The 21,059-nt window shown below is 43.6% G+C and overlaps 1 protein-coding gene across 1 annotated transcript in view; it reads left to right on the top strand.

Moving 5' to 3' along the window:
• The window catches only part of KIF13A (kinesin family member 13A), a 220,620-nt gene that overhangs the window by 94,843 nt on the left and 104,718 nt on the right, over positions 1-21,059 (top strand). The window contains exon 4 of the mRNA XM_049765233.1: positions 10,482-10,542. Within this exon, the coding sequence (XP_049621190.1) occupies positions 10,482-10,542 (61 nt within the window). The remainder of the gene's footprint in view (positions 1-10,481; positions 10,543-21,059) is intronic.

The following is a 21,059-nucleotide window of genomic DNA, read 5'->3' as shown; positions in this document are numbered from 1 at the left end:
AGTGATTTCTGAGAGTAGAACCAGGAGTAATCCCTGAGTACTGCCAGGTGTGCTCCCCCCCCAAAAAAAAATACAGTTTGCATGTGCTTTTGGAAATGTAGCTAGGTAACTTGGTTTTGTGGAGAGAGATATTTAAGGGATGGAAACCCAGGAATCCCACGGTTGCGCACTTGTAGCCCCCTCTCACTTCCCCTTTGTGCTGTCAGTGAAGCAGATTTAGAGCTTGAGCCATGGAAGGCAGGGCCAGGTGGAAGATCAACATCATCACTGGGGGTGCTGCTCATTGCTGTTCCCATTGTTTTTGTGGAAGAAGCACTGGTCCCCATCATAGTGGGCTGGGACTTAGGACTGTTTCCTCTCTTCAGTTACTGAAATTCTGACTGGTTTCCAAGAACTTTTTTCATGGGCTCTTCATGTTTATGTCTTTCCTCTTTTCCCATATTCAAGGGGCGATCAAGTATAGTAATTTCTTTGGTATTTCTTTCTGTAGTCATCAGAAGTCTTTTAAAGGTCTAGGGCTGGAGATGTATGGAGTCCAGTGATACATCGTCCTGTGATTAATCTCCAGCCCTGCAAAAACAGTTCATCAATATTTGTTAAGGGGCAAGATCTCAGGGTAGACGAAGCCCAAGATAAGAAAGACTATCAGAAAGACTCTGGGAAGTCTCAGAAAACGCCAGGACAGGAAGTGGCTGGGGTTGATATACAATCGCCTCTTCCTGTCTCCTGCCTTTGGGTCCATGTGTGTCCCATTCATTCCTCCCCCTTCCTCCACTGTGTTTGCTTCTCTGATCTCTGTGACCAATGTGTCCCGGTCATCTTTATCCCATTATCCCATTCTCAGTCCCATTATCACACTCATCTAAAGCAAGACTGGTTGGTCTCAACCCCAAACCCCACAGCCCCAAGTCAGAAGTCCACTTTGGATCCCATAAGCCAGGGATCGCAGTACTGGGAGTGGTACCTGCCTGCCCCCTCTTTGTTCCTCTTTCCTGCCTTCGCCCCAATAGCCATCTTCTATGTGGCATAGAAAAACATGGCCGCCTCCAGGGAACATGAGCTGAGTTCTCCAAGGGCAGGTTCAGCTTCTAGAATAAAGGAAGTCTGGAGTTCATCTGTGATTTACAACTCCTCTCCATGGTATGAAAACCTTTGACATCATAGCACTTGGCTAACAGACCCTTTCTGCCTCCTATATCCAGTCTACACTGCAACCACACTGAACTTTCCAAAGTGACTCTCCAGTCCTTTGCAAGTCCAGGCATCTTACTAGGGCACATAGAGTCTTGTGTGATCTGGCCTTGGCTGGCTCCCCAGATTTTTCTCTCTTCCTTTGTGCCTTGTGCTCTTTGCATATTGTTCTACCCATGCCCAGCCCCTTATCTCAATTGCTTGCTGGCTTCACTCCGGACCTGGCATGCCTGTGCCCTTTCCTATCTTTCTACTTCAAAATTCAGTCCTAGCTTTGTCTCCTCTGAAACCCTTCCTGAGTCTTGCTTACCACCTCACACCCCACCCAGCCTGAAGTGTAATTATTTCATTTTGGTTGTTTAGCTGAACCCTGTGCGATGTAGACAGAACTCATTTCTTCTCTTTGATTGCTTCCCTGTGGAGTGCGAGATCTATATGAGATTTTTATGAGTGCTCTGTCTCTGCTAACAAGCTCAGGAGTAATAGCTCCTCAGCAGATGCAGATGAAGTCAATCCAAAGACATGTCTGTGCTGTCCAGAGATGCTTTCCCTGTTAAGAATACAGTTGTGCCGCTAGCCTAGGATGGACCGAGGTTCGATCCCCCTGCGTCCCGTATGGTCCCCCAAGCCAGGAGCGACTTCTGAGCGCATAGCCAGGAATAACCCCTGAGCGTCACTGGGTGTGGCCCAAAAACCAAAAAAAAAAAAAAGAATACAGTTGTGCAAGCGTTCAACTGGGAAGAACGAATTGCAAGGACCAGCGGTCCTTGCAGTGGTTAAATGGTGGTTAGGATTTAGGAAAATGCACTCACTTGGCATTTCTTTGATCATCTGATGATGATTGTGGCATTCTCTCGGCACTCAGGGACACCTTCCTTCAGGAAGTCTGGCTGCATTACAGCGTAGACTTCCCAGCGCTTAGTGGTTTCCTCTGATTGTGAATCCTCTGAGATCCAGAATAGAGTTTAGGGATACAAAAATGCCTGTTGGCTTCCTTGACATCATCCAAGTCGGACAGTACTAGGGCTGAGTCATGATGTTGCTTGTAAAAAAGAAAAACTGGGTGTTTGAAGTTTTATGTTTTGTTTGTTTTGGGGCCACACCTGGTGGTGCTCAGGGGTTACTACTGGCTCTGCACTCAGAAATTGCTCCTAAAAGGCTCGGGGAACCATATGGAAATCAAACCACCATCTGTCCTGCATTTGGCCACATGCAAGACAAATGCTCGACTGCTATCACTCCAGCCCCAGGTGTTTGAAGTCTTGATGGAAGGTTGTGGCTGTCCATGATTTTGGGTGATTGCTCTGGTGCCAGAAGCACTTCAGCTGTGGGAGTGCAGGCACACAGCTTCACAGAGCAAAGCCAGGCTGAATGAGTGGGTGCTTCCTGGACAACCCCCAAATACAGGACACTAAGGAGTTATCTCTTTTGCCTTGGTCCTTTTTATTGGACTCAACCTCTCTAGGACATCTTCCACTCACGGACTTTGGGATCTTTTATTCCTTGTTATTTTTCATTTTTTTTACTTTGTTTTGTCTTGAGGGATTTTTTTTGGGGGGGGGTAGCACACCCAGTGGAACTCAGGGGTTACTCCTAGCTCTGCTCAGAAAAGACTCCTAAAAAAAATTAGAAAGAAAGAAATCACTCCTGACAGACTCGGGTGCCATATAAAATGCTGGAGATTGAAGCCAGATCAGGCTGTGTGCAAGACAAATGTTCTACCCACTGTGCTATCACTCCAGCCCTATTTTTCATTCTTTCATGCAGCTAATTACCAAGTATCTATCAAAGACATGTGTATTGAATAGAGCTAAAGAAATGGTTTAGGATAGGCCCAGACTCAGGAAGTGTCTCAGCTTGATGAAAGTAGAACTCTAAGGAGGGAGGGAGAGAGAAAGAAAGCATCCCTCTGCAAAAAAAAAAAAGAAGGAAGGAAGGAAGGAAGGAAGGAAGGAAGGAAGGAAGGAAGGAAGGAAGGAAAGAAGAAAGAAGGAAGGAAGGAAGGAAGGAAGGAAGGAAGGAAGGAAGGAAGGAAGGGAGGGAGGGAGAGAGGGAAAGAAGGAAGGAAGGAAGGGAGGGAGAGAGGGAAAGAAGGAAGGGAGGGAGGGAGGGAGGGAGGGTAGGAGGGAAGGAAGGAAGGAAGGAAGGAAGGAAGGAAGGAAGGAAGGAAGGAAGGAAGGAAGGAAGGAAGGAAGGAAGGAAGGAAGGAAGGAAGGAAGGAAGGAAGGAAGGAAGGAAGGAAAAAATAACCCCACATATGTAGAGAAATTTAGTAAAAGGTAGTTTAGGCTCAGGGCTTCTGTCTCTGCACTTGGGAATTTTCCTGGCAGGCTTGGGGGACCATGTGGGATACTGGGGATCTAACTCTGGTTGGCCATATGCAAGGCATGAGCCCTGCTTGCTACTGCCACTCAAACCCCTTGATAGCTCTCTTGATCCAGCATTTTACAGTTGGAAAAAAGTCGTGCAAGCATGCATCAGGGAAGAGTGAATGAGAGAAGCTCAGTGGAAAGGACCCTCACATTTGTTGCGCCTTAGTGTTCAGAAAAGCAAGAATAGGATGCATTTCTGACACTTTCTGGTCGAGGAACAGAGCAGAGACTTCGATCTTTTATTATTTTTTTAACTTTATTTATTAATTGTTTGGTTTGGGGGCCACACCCACTGGTGCTCTGGGGTTACTACTGGCTGTGCATTCAGAAATCGTCCCTGGCAGACTGGGGAACCATATGGGATGCCTGGAATCAAACCAGGTCTCTCCTGGGTCAGCTAGCTGCATGCAAGGCAAATGCCTATCACTGTGCTATCTCTCCACCTGAGACTTCAATCTTTTATTTGTCCGTGGAGTTTTACTGAACTATCAGGCAGGGGACTTAGGAAGGCTGGAGTTTGCCACAGTTCATCTTGCTCCAAAAGTCCTAGAAGTCCTTGGCCTCACAATACAGATCGCTCAATACATCTGCCTTATTGAGAGCATCTTGGAATGACTTTGCTAGATGGTCAATGATTTCCAGAGATGCACAGCTAACATTTTTCCAGAGTGATGAAGGTGGACCAGATGCTACAGGGAATTAAAGACTGGTAGGAGTTTTACAAGTTGCAAGCTAAGAGGAAGGAGTAGGATTCTGGGAAGGATTCTGGGGTCAGATTATATTCAAAACAATACAGACAATGGCTTTCAGATTTCAGAAACGACTGGAAGGTATCTGTGCTCTTGACTCTCTCTCTCTAGCTGAAAGTTCTTGGAAAGTATGGAACTTAAAAAAGAAACGTACTCCAGGTTGTGTGGCATTGATTAAAAAACTAAAAATCCTACTTGATTTCCAAAGTGAAATCATTTGCATTTTGTTGTAGGTTTTAGGAAATTCCTCCATGCCAGACACTTCAGATAAGATACTAGTGGCTTCCTACGGAATACATAAAATAAGCATTTAGGAATTTTAATGAAACGACTTAGAAGTCTTAAATAGCATTTCTCAAATGGGTTGGTTTGGGGGAAAAGATGATTTTCTTTGAAGTGGTCAGTTTCCAAGGAGTAACTCAAGAAGAAAAAAGTACTTCTGGGGCCAGAGAGATAGCATGGAGGTAAGGCATTTGCCTTTCATGCAGGAGGTCATCGGTTCGAATCCTGGCACCCCATATGGTCCCCCGTGCCTGCCAGGAGCAATTTCTGAGCCTGGAGCCAGGAATAACCCCTGAGCACTGCCGGGTTTTACCAAAAAAAAAAAAAAAAAACCAAAAAAAAAAAAAAAAAAAAAAAAAAAAAAAAGTACTTCTGTTATCTCTCTTGAAATGTCAATGGATTTTGTCTTAGAAAAGTCCAGCCTTCAGTAAGACCTTTAAAATAAAAAGAATCTTGTCCCCTTTAATACAAACCTTTTATGATTCAATTGCAATTGAAAAGTATAGTCATGCAAGGAAGGATAAGATTTTGTAAATTATTTATAGGACAAAGAAAATTGCAAGGGAAATGACTGCAGACAAAGAAATGATTTTAAACACGGCTAGAATTACTTTAGTGACCATCAGAACAAATCACTATTCTGCCAACAAACAAACAAGCACTCCAATTTCTGTGCAGATGACAAATTCCACATGGCAGGGCCATTCTTGTTTACCTGACTAAACCATTCTGGTGGTGCCGGAGCTGAGAGCACCCTGGCAAGGAACCCTGGATTCATCCACTGACCAAAGCTTCTTTCCCCCATTGAGGAATTAGGTTTCCCCAAAAACATCATCAGATGATTATCATCATCATGATCTGAAACTAGATTATACATCATGCTGCTTGGATTCCTGCAGATTCAGAACAGTACGCCCAGCTTTTCTTTGTTTTTATCTCTATTCCAGCTCCTTCTCTTGTCTCTGTGTCAGTTTTTTGGGAAAAAGAAAACAAAATATGACTGAGGCCAGAGCACAATGGGTAGGGCATTTGCCTTGCACACAGCTGACCTGAACTCGATCCCCCGCATCCCATATGGTCCCCTGAACCTGCCAGGAGAGATTTTTGAGCACAGAGGCAGGCACACCACTGGATATGGCCAAAAAAGCACAACAAACAAGTCATGACATACAGTGTCAGTCCTGCAGAGGAAACTGTGCTGGCTGTGCTGATGGCATTCAAGGTCCCCACAGTAGGCCTGAGACTAGAGCATAGAGCTACTAAAGCCATTTTCATCGTGGGAGCTACTAATGTACATCAACAAAAACTGCATCCAGCTGTTTGTTGAAAACCCAGTTGGAACAAGAATTTCTGTTATTCACCTGCTTTGGTGTTTATTTACTTATTATTTTTTATTTGGGGGGGTGCACAGCTGGTGTACACAGGGCTTATTTCAGGCTCTATTCAGGTATCACTCTTGGAGATGGTTGGGGAATCATATGGGATGCCTGGGATTGAACACAGGTCAGCCTCAGGCAAGACAAACACCCTACCCGCTGTATTACCACTCTGGGTTTTAGGAACATATCACCACATTTTTGGGTTTCGTCCTGATAATCATGTAGTACTATAATCACCTGTATCCTGTGACTCATTTGAGGGATGAGTGTTCCAAAATGCCTTTAAGCTAGGGTTTTGAAATTTGAGAGATAATCCAGTTTCATCGTCCAGAATCCCGTGCAAAGCTGGGATTTGGCAGAAAACAACTGTAACTATCATTACTTGGCCACACGCACCTTTCTGAAGGGTTTCGGCATTCATCTGAATTTTTGGGAGCAGATGCATAAACTGTGTCTTCATCTTCTTTCTTGTGAGCAAATAACCATTGCTAAACTCTTAGAGTTTGAGTCCTAGAAATGGAAGCACGCTCGAAATTTGAAGTGATTACTACCAGGGCAGATTCCAAAATTCAGGTGATTTTTCTTATTTCAAGTAGCACTTCCTTTTTCTGTTGTTTTGTTTTGGGGCCACACCCAGTGACACTCAGGGGTTATGCCTGGTTCTATGCTCAGAAATCTCTCCTGGAGGCTCAGGGGACCATATGGGATGCTGGGGATTGAACCCGGGCCTGTCCTGGTTAACAGCATGCAAGGCAAATGCCCTACCAGTGTGGTATCACTCTGGTCCTTATTTCAAGTAACTTTATTGTGAACATATAACTAAGTCTTTAATCTTGAAAGGAAGCAGAGAAAACACTGTTTCAGGTCAATGTGGCAAATTAATATGTAGGAAATAGATTTTATATATAATTTTCTATAAAGTAACTGCTCAGAAAATCATTGAGACTCTTGGGGAAGTCAAGGATAATTAAAAATTGGAAAGTAGATGCACTCTTTTTCTTGGGGGTTTTCCTATCTCTCAATCTGAGATACATTCTCTTTGTATTTTTTTCTTCTGGAGCAGCTAGTGTTCTCTCTCTCTCTCTCTCTCTCTCTCTCTCTCTCTCTCTCTCTCTCTCAAATTCTGTTAGTAAAACTACTTTACTTCAAGAAAATTAAAAATAGATTCAATTGACCGTTTAAAGTAAAGAGAATGAAGTTCGATCAAAATGAAAGGAAAACGTCTGGAGATGAAAGTTAAGTGTTAAAAAATGCAATTAAAGGAAGATTGCAGAATCTCCTTTTCTGGAAATGTTTAAAAACAAGACAGATCACGAGCTCTGACTGAGAAGTAAGCACTGGGGTTCAGTCCAGCCCAGAGGCAGCAAGAGTTGCTGAGTTATGGGCCCTCCAGGAATTGATAGAACCCTTGAGGACAGTAAATATTTCATACCCTGGGCCAAAATTCTGTTGCATTGCTTTCATTTAAACTTGGGTTAATATGTGATCTGAGCAAACATTTGTGCATGTAAGTTTGATGATGTTAGCTGTGTGTGTCCTCTCTACTTGAATCAATTCTAAAAGCATTAAAATATTAATGCTTTAACTCTTTAGAGCTTCACTTTACTTTGTAGAAATATTGAGATATTTCTATGGAATCCATCATTCAATAAACACAAATCAAATACTATAAACATTATATGATATTATATATGAATTAGGCATGTTCCCTGCTTTCCAGAAACTTAAATATGCACACAGAGCATATACAGAAGTGAAAAGGGAGTAATTAAGATAGCAGTATCAAAAAATGATGGCCGGGAGGGGGGGGTCAGAGTGGTGGCACAAGCAGTAAGGCGTCTGCCTTGTGCACACTAGCCTAGGATGGACCTTGGTTCGACCCCCGGCGCCCCATATGGTCCCCAAGCCAGGAGTGATTTCTGAGCATATAGCGAGGAGTAACTCCTAAGTGTCACCGGGTGTGGCCAAAAAACAAAACAAAACAAAAGAAAAAGAAAAAATGATGGCCAGGTATTAGAGGACACATTAGTTGATTCTGTTGTTTTTGTTTTTAGGCCACACAGTTTTTATAGCCAGCAGTGCTCAGGGGTTACTCCTGGTTCTGTGCTCAGGGATCATTCCTGGCTATGCTTTGGGGACATATGGGATGCCGGGATTGAACTTGGGTTGGCCATGTGCAAGGCAAATGCCTGCCTGCTGTGTTATTACTCCAGCCCTACCTAATTCCTCTGGATTAATCAAGAGGTGCTCTGGACTGAGCCTTAAGAAGTAGGAAGTTTTTATGTTTGTTTGATTTTAAATTTTTTTGGGGGGCACACCCATTTGACACTCAGGGGTTACTCCTGGCTATATGCTCAGAAATCGCCTCTGGCTTGGGGGGGACCATATTGAACACTGGGGGATCGAACCGCGGTCCATCCTACGCTAGCGCTTGCAAGGCAGACACCTTACCTCTAGCGCCACCTTCCTGGCCCCTGATTTTGAATTTTGATCTCAGGAATCACACCTGGTGGTGCTTAAGGGACCATATGGGATGCTGGGGTTTGAACCTGGGTCAGTTGTGTGCAAGGCAAGTCAGTGCTGTACCCACTGCACTATTGCCTTGGTCCCATGTGAAGCATTTTTGAAGATTGAAAATGGAAAAGAGGGGCCGGAGAGATAGCATGGAGGTAGGGCATTTGCCTTGCATGTAGAAGACGGTAGTTTGAATCCCAGCATCTCATATGGTTCCCTGAGCCTGCCAGGAGTGATTTCTGAGCATAGAGCCAGGAGTGACCCTGAGCATCACTGGGTGTGACCTAAAAACCAAAAAAAAAAAAAAAAGAAAGAAAATGGAAAAGATAATGGCAGATATAAAATCATACCTAGACTTTTTTTTGGGGGGGTCACACCTGGTGACACTCAAGGGTCACTCCTGGCTTTGTGCTCAGAAGTTGCTCTTGGCTTGGGGGACCATATGGGATGCTGGGAGATGGAACCTGGGTCCGTCCTAGGATAGTGCGCCCAAGGCAGAAGCCTTACGGCTTGCTCCACCACTCGGGTCCTTGTACCTAGACTTTCTATGGTGTGGGCAGCTCTGCTGGAACGGAAGGCCATTGAGGAAGGGAGGTCAGTTGAATTGGCCTTCTTGTGAGCTAATGCTAGGGAAGAGTGTGGTTCTGTCTGCTTGTTGCTGACCATCCCTTGGAAATGACTCAGCATTCAAGGACCCATGACCGTGAGAAGCTCATAGTTTGCTCTTTGGACTGCAAGTTTTAAAAAGCCATAAAAAGTCAGAGAACAGTTGCTGAGTTATCTGGGCCAGTTTGCTAAAGGTGTGTGTGTATGTGGTGTGTGTGTGTTTGTGTGTACACGCACACAAATATGTGGTTCAAGAAAGGATTTCTACATATAGCAGTAGGCTGCTTGCCTTGCACACCGCCAACTCTGGCTGTCAACACCTAGTAAACCCTAAGCAGCAACAATTGTGACCTCAAAACCAACAGGCAAAAAGGGTTTTTTTTGTCTATTGGTTCGTTTGATGTGGTTTTAGTTCCATACCCAGCAGTACTTGAGGGTTACTCCTGACTCTGCACTCAGGGATCATTTCTGGCAGTACTGGGGGACCATATGTGTTGCCAGGGGTCAAACCTGAGTCAGGTGTATGAAAGGCAAATGTTCTACCCACGGTACTATCACTCCACTCCACTCCCCCGCAAGAAAGAATTCTTTCTTGTAAAGGATCTCTCACCAAAGTTGAGAAAAATTGTTAAGATTTTTCTTTAGTTTTTTGTTTGTTTACTTGGTTGGTTGGTTAGTTTTTGGGTCACACCTGGCAGCGCTCAGGGCTTACTCCTGGCTCTGTGCTTAGAAATCGCTCCTGGCAGGCTCATGGGACCATATGGAATGCTAGTTGCTGATGATTGAACCTGGGTCTGTCCTGGGTCAGCCATGTGCAAGGCAAACGCTGTGTTATCTATCACTCTGACCCCAAGAGTAAATTTTTAATGCAATAGCAATCCTTGGCCCAAGGCTGCACGTTGAGACTGGACAGAAACAGAATCTAAGATAGGCTGTGGGAGGATTGAGCTTTGGCTAATATGCACATGCAGGAAGTCATGCAAACAAACATGGACCACCTGAGTATTGCTGGCAACATCACTGGATTCAGCCAGTGAGTTTCAGCAGATCCTGAAACTGTGGATTTAAAGGAGAGGGAAGTTGTCATATTGCCTGAATATGACATAATGTTTTCCCCCAAACCATATTGCTTTCCTAAAATTTGTCATTGAAAAAATTTGGACAAGCTGTCTGGTTGTTGGACTTCTGGATTAAAATCCATTTTGGGGTCCAGCCCATTCTGGTAACAGAAAATTGCCTCCACTGATGTAAACAAAAGTCTAGCACCAACGAGGTACCGATAACTTTCTTGGCAAACAGCATGAGTCTTGACCGTCATCTGTGAATTTGGGGGTATGATTTACTTACTGAAATTGATTGTCAGTCTAACATTTTGTTCTTTCATTTAGGTATTTGCATTTGATTATTGCTTTTGGTCTATGGATGAGACCAACACCACGAAATATGCTGGTAAGTTCGTTTTCTCCCCCTCTCGCTCTCCCCACAACCCCTGTTCCCCTCTCCCTCAAGTTGGTGTTTGGGACTCTGACCTCTTCTTCTGTTCCATCTGTTTTCTTATATAATCCCAGAGTGTGTTTTCACCACAAAATGTACTCTCACTCTCTTTTTACCATCTTCTAGGGTTCAAGGTCAGTGTGATCTGCCTTCAGGATCTGGCTCTACTGCTTACTTGCAGAGAAGCCATGTGCCCTTTTTGGAGGTGGAGGGAGGCCCCAAACTGTGATTAGGGGGCACAGAGATCAGAGGCCACCCTCAGCATTTCTCAGCCAAGGAGGTTCAAAGGTTGACTGTGAGGGCCTAAGGATATGGTGTTTTCTGGATTCTGTAATTTCTGAGACCATCAGATTATCTTGGGATTCTACTAATGGTTACCAGACCTTACACCTGGTAGGGGTCTTGGAGTACCAGGCATGGAATCAAATTGAGGTCCTATATAGCAAGGCATGTGTCCTAACTTCCCCTACATTTTCTCCCCAGCCTGAATTTTACCTTTTTTTTTTTTTAATTCTGTTTTTTTTTTTTTTTTTTTTTTGGTTGGTTGGTTGGTTGTTTTGGGGTCACACCTGGCAGCGCTCAGGGGTTACTCCTGCCTCTGCACTCAGAAATCCCTCCTGGCAGGCTCAGGGGACCATATGGGATGCCAGGATTCAAACCAGGGTCAATCCTGTATTGGCTGCTTGCAAGGCAAAAACGCCTTACTGCTGTGCTATCGCTTGGCCCTTGAATTTTTCCTTTTATAAATGACTCATTCAGCTCCAACTCTTTATCCCTAAAACAGCCACCGTAGGTGGGTGTGGCAGAATCATGTCTTCAGAGTATCTGCACAGTTGAGGGAACAAGACCAACTGCAGTCACACAGAGCAGCTGCCGATGGTCACATGCTGAAGAGGTTTCATGGCTGTGCTTCTCTTTGGCACTAACTTGCATGACTCCATTTTAACCTAGTGGCTTCCAGAACCACATGGGATCAAGTATTCTCAGCTGTCATCAGTCATAGGACTGAACCTCCACTTTCCATCAGGAAGCCTTCATCCCCTCATTGGCTAGCTTTTCTCCCGGTTTTACCCAACACAAGTGTCTGTAAATCTCTTCCTTGTGAACTCAGTTCACTGGAGCCTTTCTTAGGCTCAAGCACAATTGTCTGTGCACAAGAGAGAAGCATTTGTTTTAGCTAAGAGAGTATTTAATTCCTTCCCTTCTGAGGATGACCCCATTTGCTTAACGAGTGAGTCACTGAGAGTGTTTCCTCCTGATTTCTACTTATTTCTACTTCAGGGTAGAATGACTTGCTTTTTGGTTTTAAACATAGAAAGTAAAAAATGAATACGAAGAAACTATTAGGTTTTTAAAGATTAAAAAAGCAGGAGAATTGACTTAATGGTACCTTGTGTAAGAGTTTTCGTCTCAACTGCGTCAAGCGAATGTGTCGAAATGACTGCATCTATAATCTTTCGAAAGTTGAACTCGGAAAATTTCTCCCATGGCTCACATTGAGTGAAACTCAGCTCTCCTTCCCTAACATGATTCCTGCGGCTTCCATGATGCCTCGGCTATTCCAGTGATTAAGGAGTTCTTAATGCCGGTTGTAATTAATGTGTCTTCTTATCGTCCCTTTGGGACTTTAAATAATAAATTCTCAGAGCCCGGGAGAGCCTGCCCTGACTGATAGTGCTTGTGTGTTTGGGGGGCCTGGTTGTGTGTTTTTCTATTTGAGCAAACAAAAGGAAAGCATTTTCTACTGTGACAGATGAAAAGATTGAGGACACATGCCATGGTCATCCGAAGCCCAATCTTTGTTTGATTAGCAGGGCTCAAATACCGCCAGATCTGTCCCCCCTGAATTGGAAGCCTTCTCATGCAGTTTCTTCCTTCTGTCACAGATTGGGGGATCAATCTAGGCTCCCTGCACTGCTGTGAAGGCCCTTTGGGTTGTAGCCTCAAGCCCCTGCTCCAGGATCTACCCTCCTGTCCTGTGTCCCAGCCAACTGCTATTGTTGGTTTCTTCTCTGTCACCCGGGAAGCCAAAACGTCTCAGAAGAGTTTCCCAAGTATTCAAGAAATCCCCTATTGTGTGTGGGATCATTTTCAGATCCTGGGAAATTAAAAACCAAACTTAGAAAGCAAAGGAATGTGTTGTTGGGAGACTATGGCAGTTAAGCTTTTGAGTTAACAATGTTAGCTCAACTCTGGATTTCACGGGTTTTAAATATTGTTCAAGGAAAAAAGAAAACCCAAGGAGCTACAGAGCCTCCAAATCTGAAATAGTCTGCAAAGATCTCCCAGAGGAAAAGGGATGAAACTGGACTTAAAGATCGGCATAGGGTCAGCCAAAGTAGTGCAAGGATGCAGGCAGCCAATGGCCGCAGTATCCCCAGAAAGGACATGGAATTGGTTTTGTTTTGTTTTGATTTTGATTTTTCGGCCACACCTGGCGGCACTCAAGGGTTACTCCTGGCTCTGTGCTCAGAAATCACTGCTGGCAGGCTTAGGGGACTATATGGGATTCCAACCTGAGTCTATCCTGGGTTAGCAGCATGATAGGCAAACCCCTTACCTCTGTGCTATCTCTCTGGCCCCAGGAAATCGAGTTGGAAGTATAGCCTTGGTGTGAAATGCCATTGCTCTGGTTCTCCTTAACCATGCTTCCCTGAGTTGGTCCCTGAGTCCTGTCTCCTGCTGGGATCACAGAAAAGATCATGGTTCCTGTTTGGTTCTTTAAAGAAGTTAGATTTCCTGGGTGATGTTGAGCCATTTCTTTTCTGAAAAGAGCAGTGGGACCAAATACGTTTGTGAATCTCAGAGGTGGACGATTTCTTTTCTCGCTCTCAGCTGTATTTTCTTTCCTGTAAGGTGGGAAGCATAGATGTGATAACATCTGGCTCCTGTGTGGTAAAAATGGTCCCATCACGAGTAGCAGTCAGTTAATGGAAGGATAATGCTCACCTTCAGTGGCCCTTCTTTATTTTTTTTCCCCAAGAAGATACAGACCTGGGGCTGAGCAGAAGATACAGTTTGAGACCAGTTTTAGTGAGGACAGATATTCAGCCATTCTCAAAGCTAGTTGAAGAACTATCAGCTAATCATGGCGGAAAAAGAGGGACTATTGCAACAGTCTGATTTAAATGATGCTTCAAGGTGCTTATCTTGTTTTCTTTTTTATTTTTCCCTCTTTTTTTTTTTTTTTTGAGCCACACCCAGTGACGCTTGGGGTTACTCCTAGCTATGTACTCAGAAATCGCTCCTGGCTTGGGGGACCATATGGGATGCCGGGGATCGAACCAAGGTTCCTCCCGGGTCAGTCACGCGCAGGGCAAAAGCCCTACCTCTGCGCCACCACATCCTCTATAATTTTGATAGAGAGTAATCTAGCCTCTGCACTCTTATTCTTGGATCTGGGCCAGACTTTTTGGTTTTCATTTTAATTTTATTGAAACCATTGTGACTTACAGAGTCCTTCATAGTTGAGTTTCATACATATAATGAATTAGGGCCATTCCTTCACAAGTGTCAACCTGCCACCATTAATGTTCCCCAGGTGCATCCCATATCTCCCTTTGTCCTCAGCCTGCCAATGTAACAGGCCCATTTGAAGTTTAGAAGGCCAGACTTTGAAAAACACACGACTTTGTATGTGCTGGACAGTTCGCTCAGTAGACTGAGCACATATTCTGTATGCAGGTTTGCCAGCACTGGCATTGCCTGGTCCCCTGCCTTGGAGCAACTTGAAGTATAAAGCCAGGTATAGCCACCAAACACCACTAGCTGTGTCCTCAAAAACCCAAATCTAAACCCAAAGCAGCTTTGTAATTTTAATTGAGGAATAGCCCCCTTTTTATTAAACTCATGTCACTGGAGTTCCAGCGTAGAGAGGAAGGAGCAGAAATGAAAAAACCAAAGGACATACCCATCTTCCATCTTTATCCCTTTTGCAGTCTGCACAATCTGTGTAAAAACCATCAGGAATCCTTTAATGGCCGTAGGGTTAGATGTTCTCATTCATACGAATGAGCACATTGGTTGGTTTCAAATATATGATCCTTCACGTTGTCTTTTTATGGAAAGAAAACATTTTTTTTTCCCACAAACGTACGGGGTTGAGAAGGCAGGATTTAGTTTAAGGAAGTTGGATTTCTGGAAATTAGATGCCTTTCTTTTACTTGGAGGTTGGCATTTCACATAGACGGGGTTTTGTCTGTTTTCTGAAATTGATTGTCATCTGCTTCTACCCAATTATTTTGTTTGATTTTTTGGGCCACATCCGGCTGCACTCAGGGGTTACTCCTGGCTCTGTGCTCAGAAATCAGTCCTGGCAGTCTTTTTTTTTTTTTTTTTTTCATATCTGCACATATGTATATATGTATTAGTTGAAAGACATTGGATAACAGGTTCTTGATAGGCTATAATGAAAAATACCATTGTAAAACTTGGATACAAAATTTGGATGGACATGTTTTTTTTTTCTCTTTTTTTTAATTTTTATTTTTTATTTATTTATTTATTTATTTTTTTTTTTTTTTTTTGGTTTTTGGGTCACACCCGGCGGTGCTCAGGGGTTACTCCTGGCTATCTGCTCAGAAATAGCTCCTTGTAGGCACGGGGGACCATATGGGACACCGGGATTCGAACCAACCACCTTTGGTCCTGGATCGGCTGCTTGCAAGGCAAACACCGCTGTGCTATCTCTCCGGGCCCTATTTTTTAATTTTTAATTATGAGAACAAAGATGCAAAGAAAGAGGACAAGGTAAAGTTACAGTGGAAGGACAATCACCCATAACATAATTCTCAGAAGAAGTCCCCTTGCTGATATCATAACTTTGAACTTTCAGCCAAAGAACATTAAGATAAATAAAACAGAATCCATGTACAATTACTTTGTCCCGCAAGTCCCCAGATTGTAACACATTATAATATTTCTTAACAGCACACAAGGCAATCTAAAGCCATAAAACTTACATAACTCCTTAAACATTAGAGGCATAGTATATTTTACATTTCCATGTACATGCATATTAGCTTAAGTTAACCTCAAATTTTAAGTGTTTTTTTTTTTTTTTAAGGATTAGAGTCAAAGGAACACAGTAAAAACGGTGTTAGAGTGGCAATTGTTGTTTGCAATTTGAGGGACCATATGGGATGCTAAGGATTGAACCTGGGCCTTCCCAGGTTAGCCATGTGCAAGGCAAACACCCCACCGATGTGCTATCACTCTGGCCCCATACCCAATGATTTTGATTTGGAAGTTGGAAGTCTATATAGACTGTGCGGCTCACACATACCCACCCAGGAATCTCCTTTCCATACTAGCTAAAGGAGAAAAAAAATTAACTAGAAAGAACTTTTACCAGGTACATAGGGGAAAATACCTAAATGAGAAACTCGGGATCCTTTTTTTGGGGAGCCACACCCAGTGATGCTCAGGGGTTACTCTTGGCTATGCACTCAGAAATGGCTCCTGGCTTGGGGGACCATATGGGACGCCCGGGATCGAACCGAGGTCCAACCTGGGCAGCTGCGTGCAAGGTAAACACCTTACCACTATGCTATCACTCCAGCCCCAGAAACTTAGGATTCTTGTAGCTCTTCTTACAATGAGTATTCAGACATATTTTTTTGTTTGTTTGTTTTTTGTTTTTTTTTGGGTCACACCCGGCAGTGCTCAGGGTTACTCCTGGCTCCACGCTCAGAAATCGCTCCTGGTGACCGGCTCAGGGGACCATATGGGACGCCGGGATTCGAACCAATGACATTCTGCATGAAAGGCAAATGCCTTACCTCCATGCCATCTCTCCGGCCCCGTATTCAGACATATTTTTAAAGATTAAAATGATTTTTAAACTAGTAATGGGCTACAGTGCTAGATTTTAGTCGACATGATTTCAAATATCATATTGCATTTATCCCTGACCAAAAATTAACTCAGCACTGAGAGCCATGTTTGTTCACAAAATTGGGAAAGAACTCTTATTTATGGCCTCCTTGGCAAAAGCATAAATAAAATTCTTTGAAAAAACAAATTACAGCTGTTGAGTGTTGCAAATCATGCAATGTAGGCGATCATGAGTTTGAATCATAAAAAAAGAAACAAATAACAATAATTGCTGGCTTGTTTGCCTCCATTGTAATAAATTTGATAAATATGTTAGTAGTAGACTAGTTGATTGTCTTCCGCACTCTGTACTCATTTGATTTCTTCCATCTCATTCACTCTATCTTCATTAAAAAAAAAATAGCAGTTTCTTCTTAATCATGACTAGAAATGTCACCAGAGTCGCTTTCATTCTCTGATGGGAAATAGAGGAAGTGGTGAAGGGGGGTGGAAGCTTGTATTTACTGAAACCAACCTATTTGTCAGCTCAGTGAATAATGGCGCCATTGATACTGAATAAGAGCTCTCCAGGCAGCTCTTAAAACACTGGAGGCCAGAGAGAAGTTGTGCAGGAACAGAGGGAGTAGAGAGAAGCAGGGATCCTGCATTTCAGGGGGTGTTTGAAAAGGTAAAGTGCAGCTGACTCTCTCTCTCTCTCTCTCTCACCCTCTCTCTCTCTCCCTCCTTCCCTCTCTCCCTCTCTCCCCTCACTTAGGTATGGAGAAATCACTATTGGTCCAGTCCTCCCCACCCTGTAGCTATATCAGTCACTGTCGCATCTTCCCTTGGGGATAACACTGCATTGCAGGAGAACTTCCAAAACCTGGCTTTTCTGGGCTCTGCACAGCTTTGGGGTTCTCTGTCTCCTTCTCTGTGGAAGGAGGGGTTCTTCCCAGGATGATCTCTGATCTTCAGCTCCTTGGGAAAGCATGAATCCGTGGTTTTGTGCTAGTTCTACAGCTGGTCTGGGGACTTCTCAGAGGCAAGTCAAAGGCTTGTTTGTTAAGCCCTCTGAATTGCATTGATCGGGTCTTGGGACAGTCTCCGCTTGGAAGATACCATCTCTTCTTTGTATGACTGTTTGGTTAAGTAGGCACATAATAATGCTTTCACAAGTGGATCATTCTGAGTGTTTAAAAAAATCTTGTACGAGGACTAAAACGCAAAATGAAACCCAAGAAACTTCCAGAGTTAGGCACCCAGAGCCTGGTGTTTTCACATGAAACTCACGTCTCCACCAATATCGTGCTTTTTTTGTCACACCTGGCAGCGCTCAGGGGTTACTCCTGGCTCTACGCTCAGTAATCTCTCCTGGCAGGCTCAGGGGACCCTATGGGATGCCGGGATTCGAACCACCATCCTTCAGCATGTAAGGCAAACACCCTACCTCCATGCTATCTCTCCAGCCCTCATGCTTTTATTTTTTTTTAAAAAGGGAATATAGGGGCTGGAGAGATAGCATGGAGGTAGTGCATTTGCCTTGCATGCAGAAGGTCAGTGGTTCGAATTCCGGCATCTCATATGGTCCCCTGAGCCTGCCAGGAGAGATTTCTGAGCATGGAGCCAGGAGTAACCCCTGAGCGTTGCCGGGTGTGGCCCTCCAAAAAACAAAACCAAACCAAAAAAGAGGAGTAGAATTTAATTTTATTTTTCTTTTAAATAATATAGTTAAGCACCATGATTACAAACGTGTTTGTAGTTGGGTTTCAGTTATAAAAAGAACACCCCCCTTCACCAGTGCAACATTCTCACCACCAATGCCCCCCATTTACCTCCTCCCACACCTCCTGCCTGTATTCAAGACAGGCATTCTATTTCTCTCACTCATTACCATTGCCATGGTAGTTGTCAGTGTAGTTATTTCTCTAACATGCTTTGTGGTAAGCCTCATACTGTTGCTCATCTCTATTGTCTCTGTAGTATGAAGTATGGCTTCTTACTCATCTCTATTGTCTCTGTGTATTATTAGAATACTGTCTTTTATTTTTTTTAAAACCCACAGATGAGTGAGACAATTCCGTGTCTATCTCTCTTCTTATGACTTACTTCATTCACCATAATAGTTTCCATGTCCATCCAAGTATAGGAAAATTTCATGATTTCATCTCTCCTAACAGTTTCTTTCTCTCTTTTTTTTAAATAACTAAAACCCAACTACACACATGCTTGTAATCATGGTGCTTAAATAAAGATATCTATAACATCATGCACGTAGACAAAGATTCATATTCAGGATTATAAAGTCATAGTAAAGGCAGAGAACCTCGGGAGGATGGTTATTTAAATAGGTCTTTGCAAATGTCAGCGTAAATCACTGCTGATAGCAATTAGGAACTTTCTCCACAGTGAATCAATACTTGAATGAATCAATGATTTTTGTTGGTTTTTTTTTTTTTTTTTTTTTCATCATTGCCTGAAATGTCATGTTGGTTACTAAGGTGGTTTCAAATAATCTTGATTTCGGGAGAGAAGGGAAATTTTTTTCCTAAGCCTGCTCTACTTTTTTTGTTTGGTTGGTTGGTTGATTGGTTAATTTTGGCTTTGTTTGGGAGCTATACCTGGAGATGCTCAGGAGTTAGTTACTCCTGGCACTGCTTGGGAGACCTTATAGGATGCCAGGGATGGAACCCAAGTTGGCTGCATGCAAGGCAAACAATCTTTACTCCAATACTTAGGACTGGTGCAGCAGTGACATATTTGTGATTTGTGTGGCCTTGAGCTTCTCCTGCTCTAAGAGCTTGTTGTTGTTGTTGTTGTTGTTGTTGTTGTTTCCATTTTAGAGTGGTTCTCAGGAGTTATTTCTGCAGACTCAGGGAACCTTATGGGATGCTGGGATTCGAACCACTGTCCGTCCTGGATCAGCTACTTGCATGGCAAACACCCTACCACAGTGCTATCCCTCCGGCCCCTCTAAGAGTTTGTAAACTGTTGACGTAGACATTATGCAGCAGATCTCACCAGATGGCACTTTGCCTGAATTTGCTGAAACCGAGTGTTTCCAGGCAGGCTGTGCTCCCTGCAGTTCTGGAGCTAGGTAAGCTTCTCCTGCTGTTGAGTGGACCTTGCAGCAGGCTGCCCCAGGCAGAGACTGGGAGGAGAGCACCCCATCTGATTCTGTTCCCCCTGGGTGAGAGATTGGATGTGCTTAGAAGTGATTTGTTTCACCTGGATAAACCGAAACAAGTGCAGTGAGGAGATAAAAACATTCATCCAGCAGAATTTGGGTTCAAAAAGCTGAAGTCGCCACAATTCAACCACTTTTTTTTTTAAAGCAGAGTTTCAAAATATTTGTTCAGTATCATGTTTCGGATCATGATTTGGTCATGCAGGTGAAAGTGAAAATGCAGATGAAGCAGTCGCTCAGGGTTTTTGCAGAGTCAACAGTCAATGGCCATTGGGCGTTAAGTGATTCAGAACTAGATTTTTTGTTTTTGTTCTTTTTTTTTTTCATATAGTTTGAACATCAAGCGTCACTGAGCATGAGATAAGATTGTTAAAGATTCATTAGAAGCTATGTGTGTGGGTGGGGCCAGAATGATGGTGCAGGCAATACAGCGTGCCATACGGCCCCCCAAACCAGGGGCGATTTCTGAGTGCAGAGCCAGGAGTAACCCCTGAGCATCACTGGGTGTGGCCCCCCAAAACAAAACTAAACTAAAAAAAAAAAAAGCCATGTGTGCCATCCTGAGACACTTCCAAACGAGTCTGCAAATGCCTTTGATGTTTTCTTTTTTCTTTTATGATTTTCTATTTCCTTTTTTTTTTTTTCTTTTTAACCAATTGTTTCGCCCAACCATAATCAAACAATTCTTTTAGCCACTCACTTGGAACCAGTTGTCTGCAAGCATCCAACTTGGTTTTCTCAGAAATCACAACTCGTTTTTTTGGGTCTCTGTTCATTCACTTATGGAATGACAGAAACGTGCAACTGACATCAACCAACTGAGAAACACACACAACTGACCCTTTGTGCGAACATAACTCAGCTGCCGGACACAGCCCACCAGCTGGGTGGTTTGGCATGCAGGGGCTACCCCACCGGTGGGTTTTGCAGAGGAGAGAGAATGTTGGCTGATTCTACGAGCAGGATAAATGAAGAGCAGTGAAGAAAAAACATCTCGGAAATAAACAAGCTTGGCTAATAGTGTGCAAATTTTTTTGTTTTGTTTTGTTTTTTGGGTCATACCCGGCGGTGGTGCTCAAGGGTTACTCCTGGCTGTCTGCTCAGAAATAGCTCCTGGCAGGCACGGGGGACCATATGGAACACCGGGATTCGAACCAACCACCTTTGGTCTTGGATCGGCTGCTTGCAAGGCAAACACCGCTATGCTATCTCTCCGGGCCCATAATGTCCAATTTTTAAGTGTATATCTGTGTGTTTGTGGATGCACATGCGAACACACTGTTCTTGTCACCTCTACACCCAAATATTTTCATCCCAAACAAACCTACCTTTTTTTTTTGGTCCACATCTATTTTTTAGACTGCTTATTGGCTCTTCAAACTGACATTAAATATGATTGGGGGGCAGAGCCATAGCACAGCAGTAGGGCACACTTGCCTTGCATGCAGTTGATCCAGGAAGGGCCCGGGTTCGA

The sequence above is a fragment of the Suncus etruscus genome, chromosome 18, assembly GCF_024139225.1.
Source record: "Suncus etruscus isolate mSunEtr1 chromosome 18, mSunEtr1.pri.cur, whole genome shotgun sequence".
Lineage (NCBI taxonomy): Eukaryota > Metazoa > Chordata > Mammalia > Eulipotyphla > Soricidae > Suncus > Suncus etruscus.
This window is presented reverse-complemented; position numbering and strand designations above follow the sequence as displayed.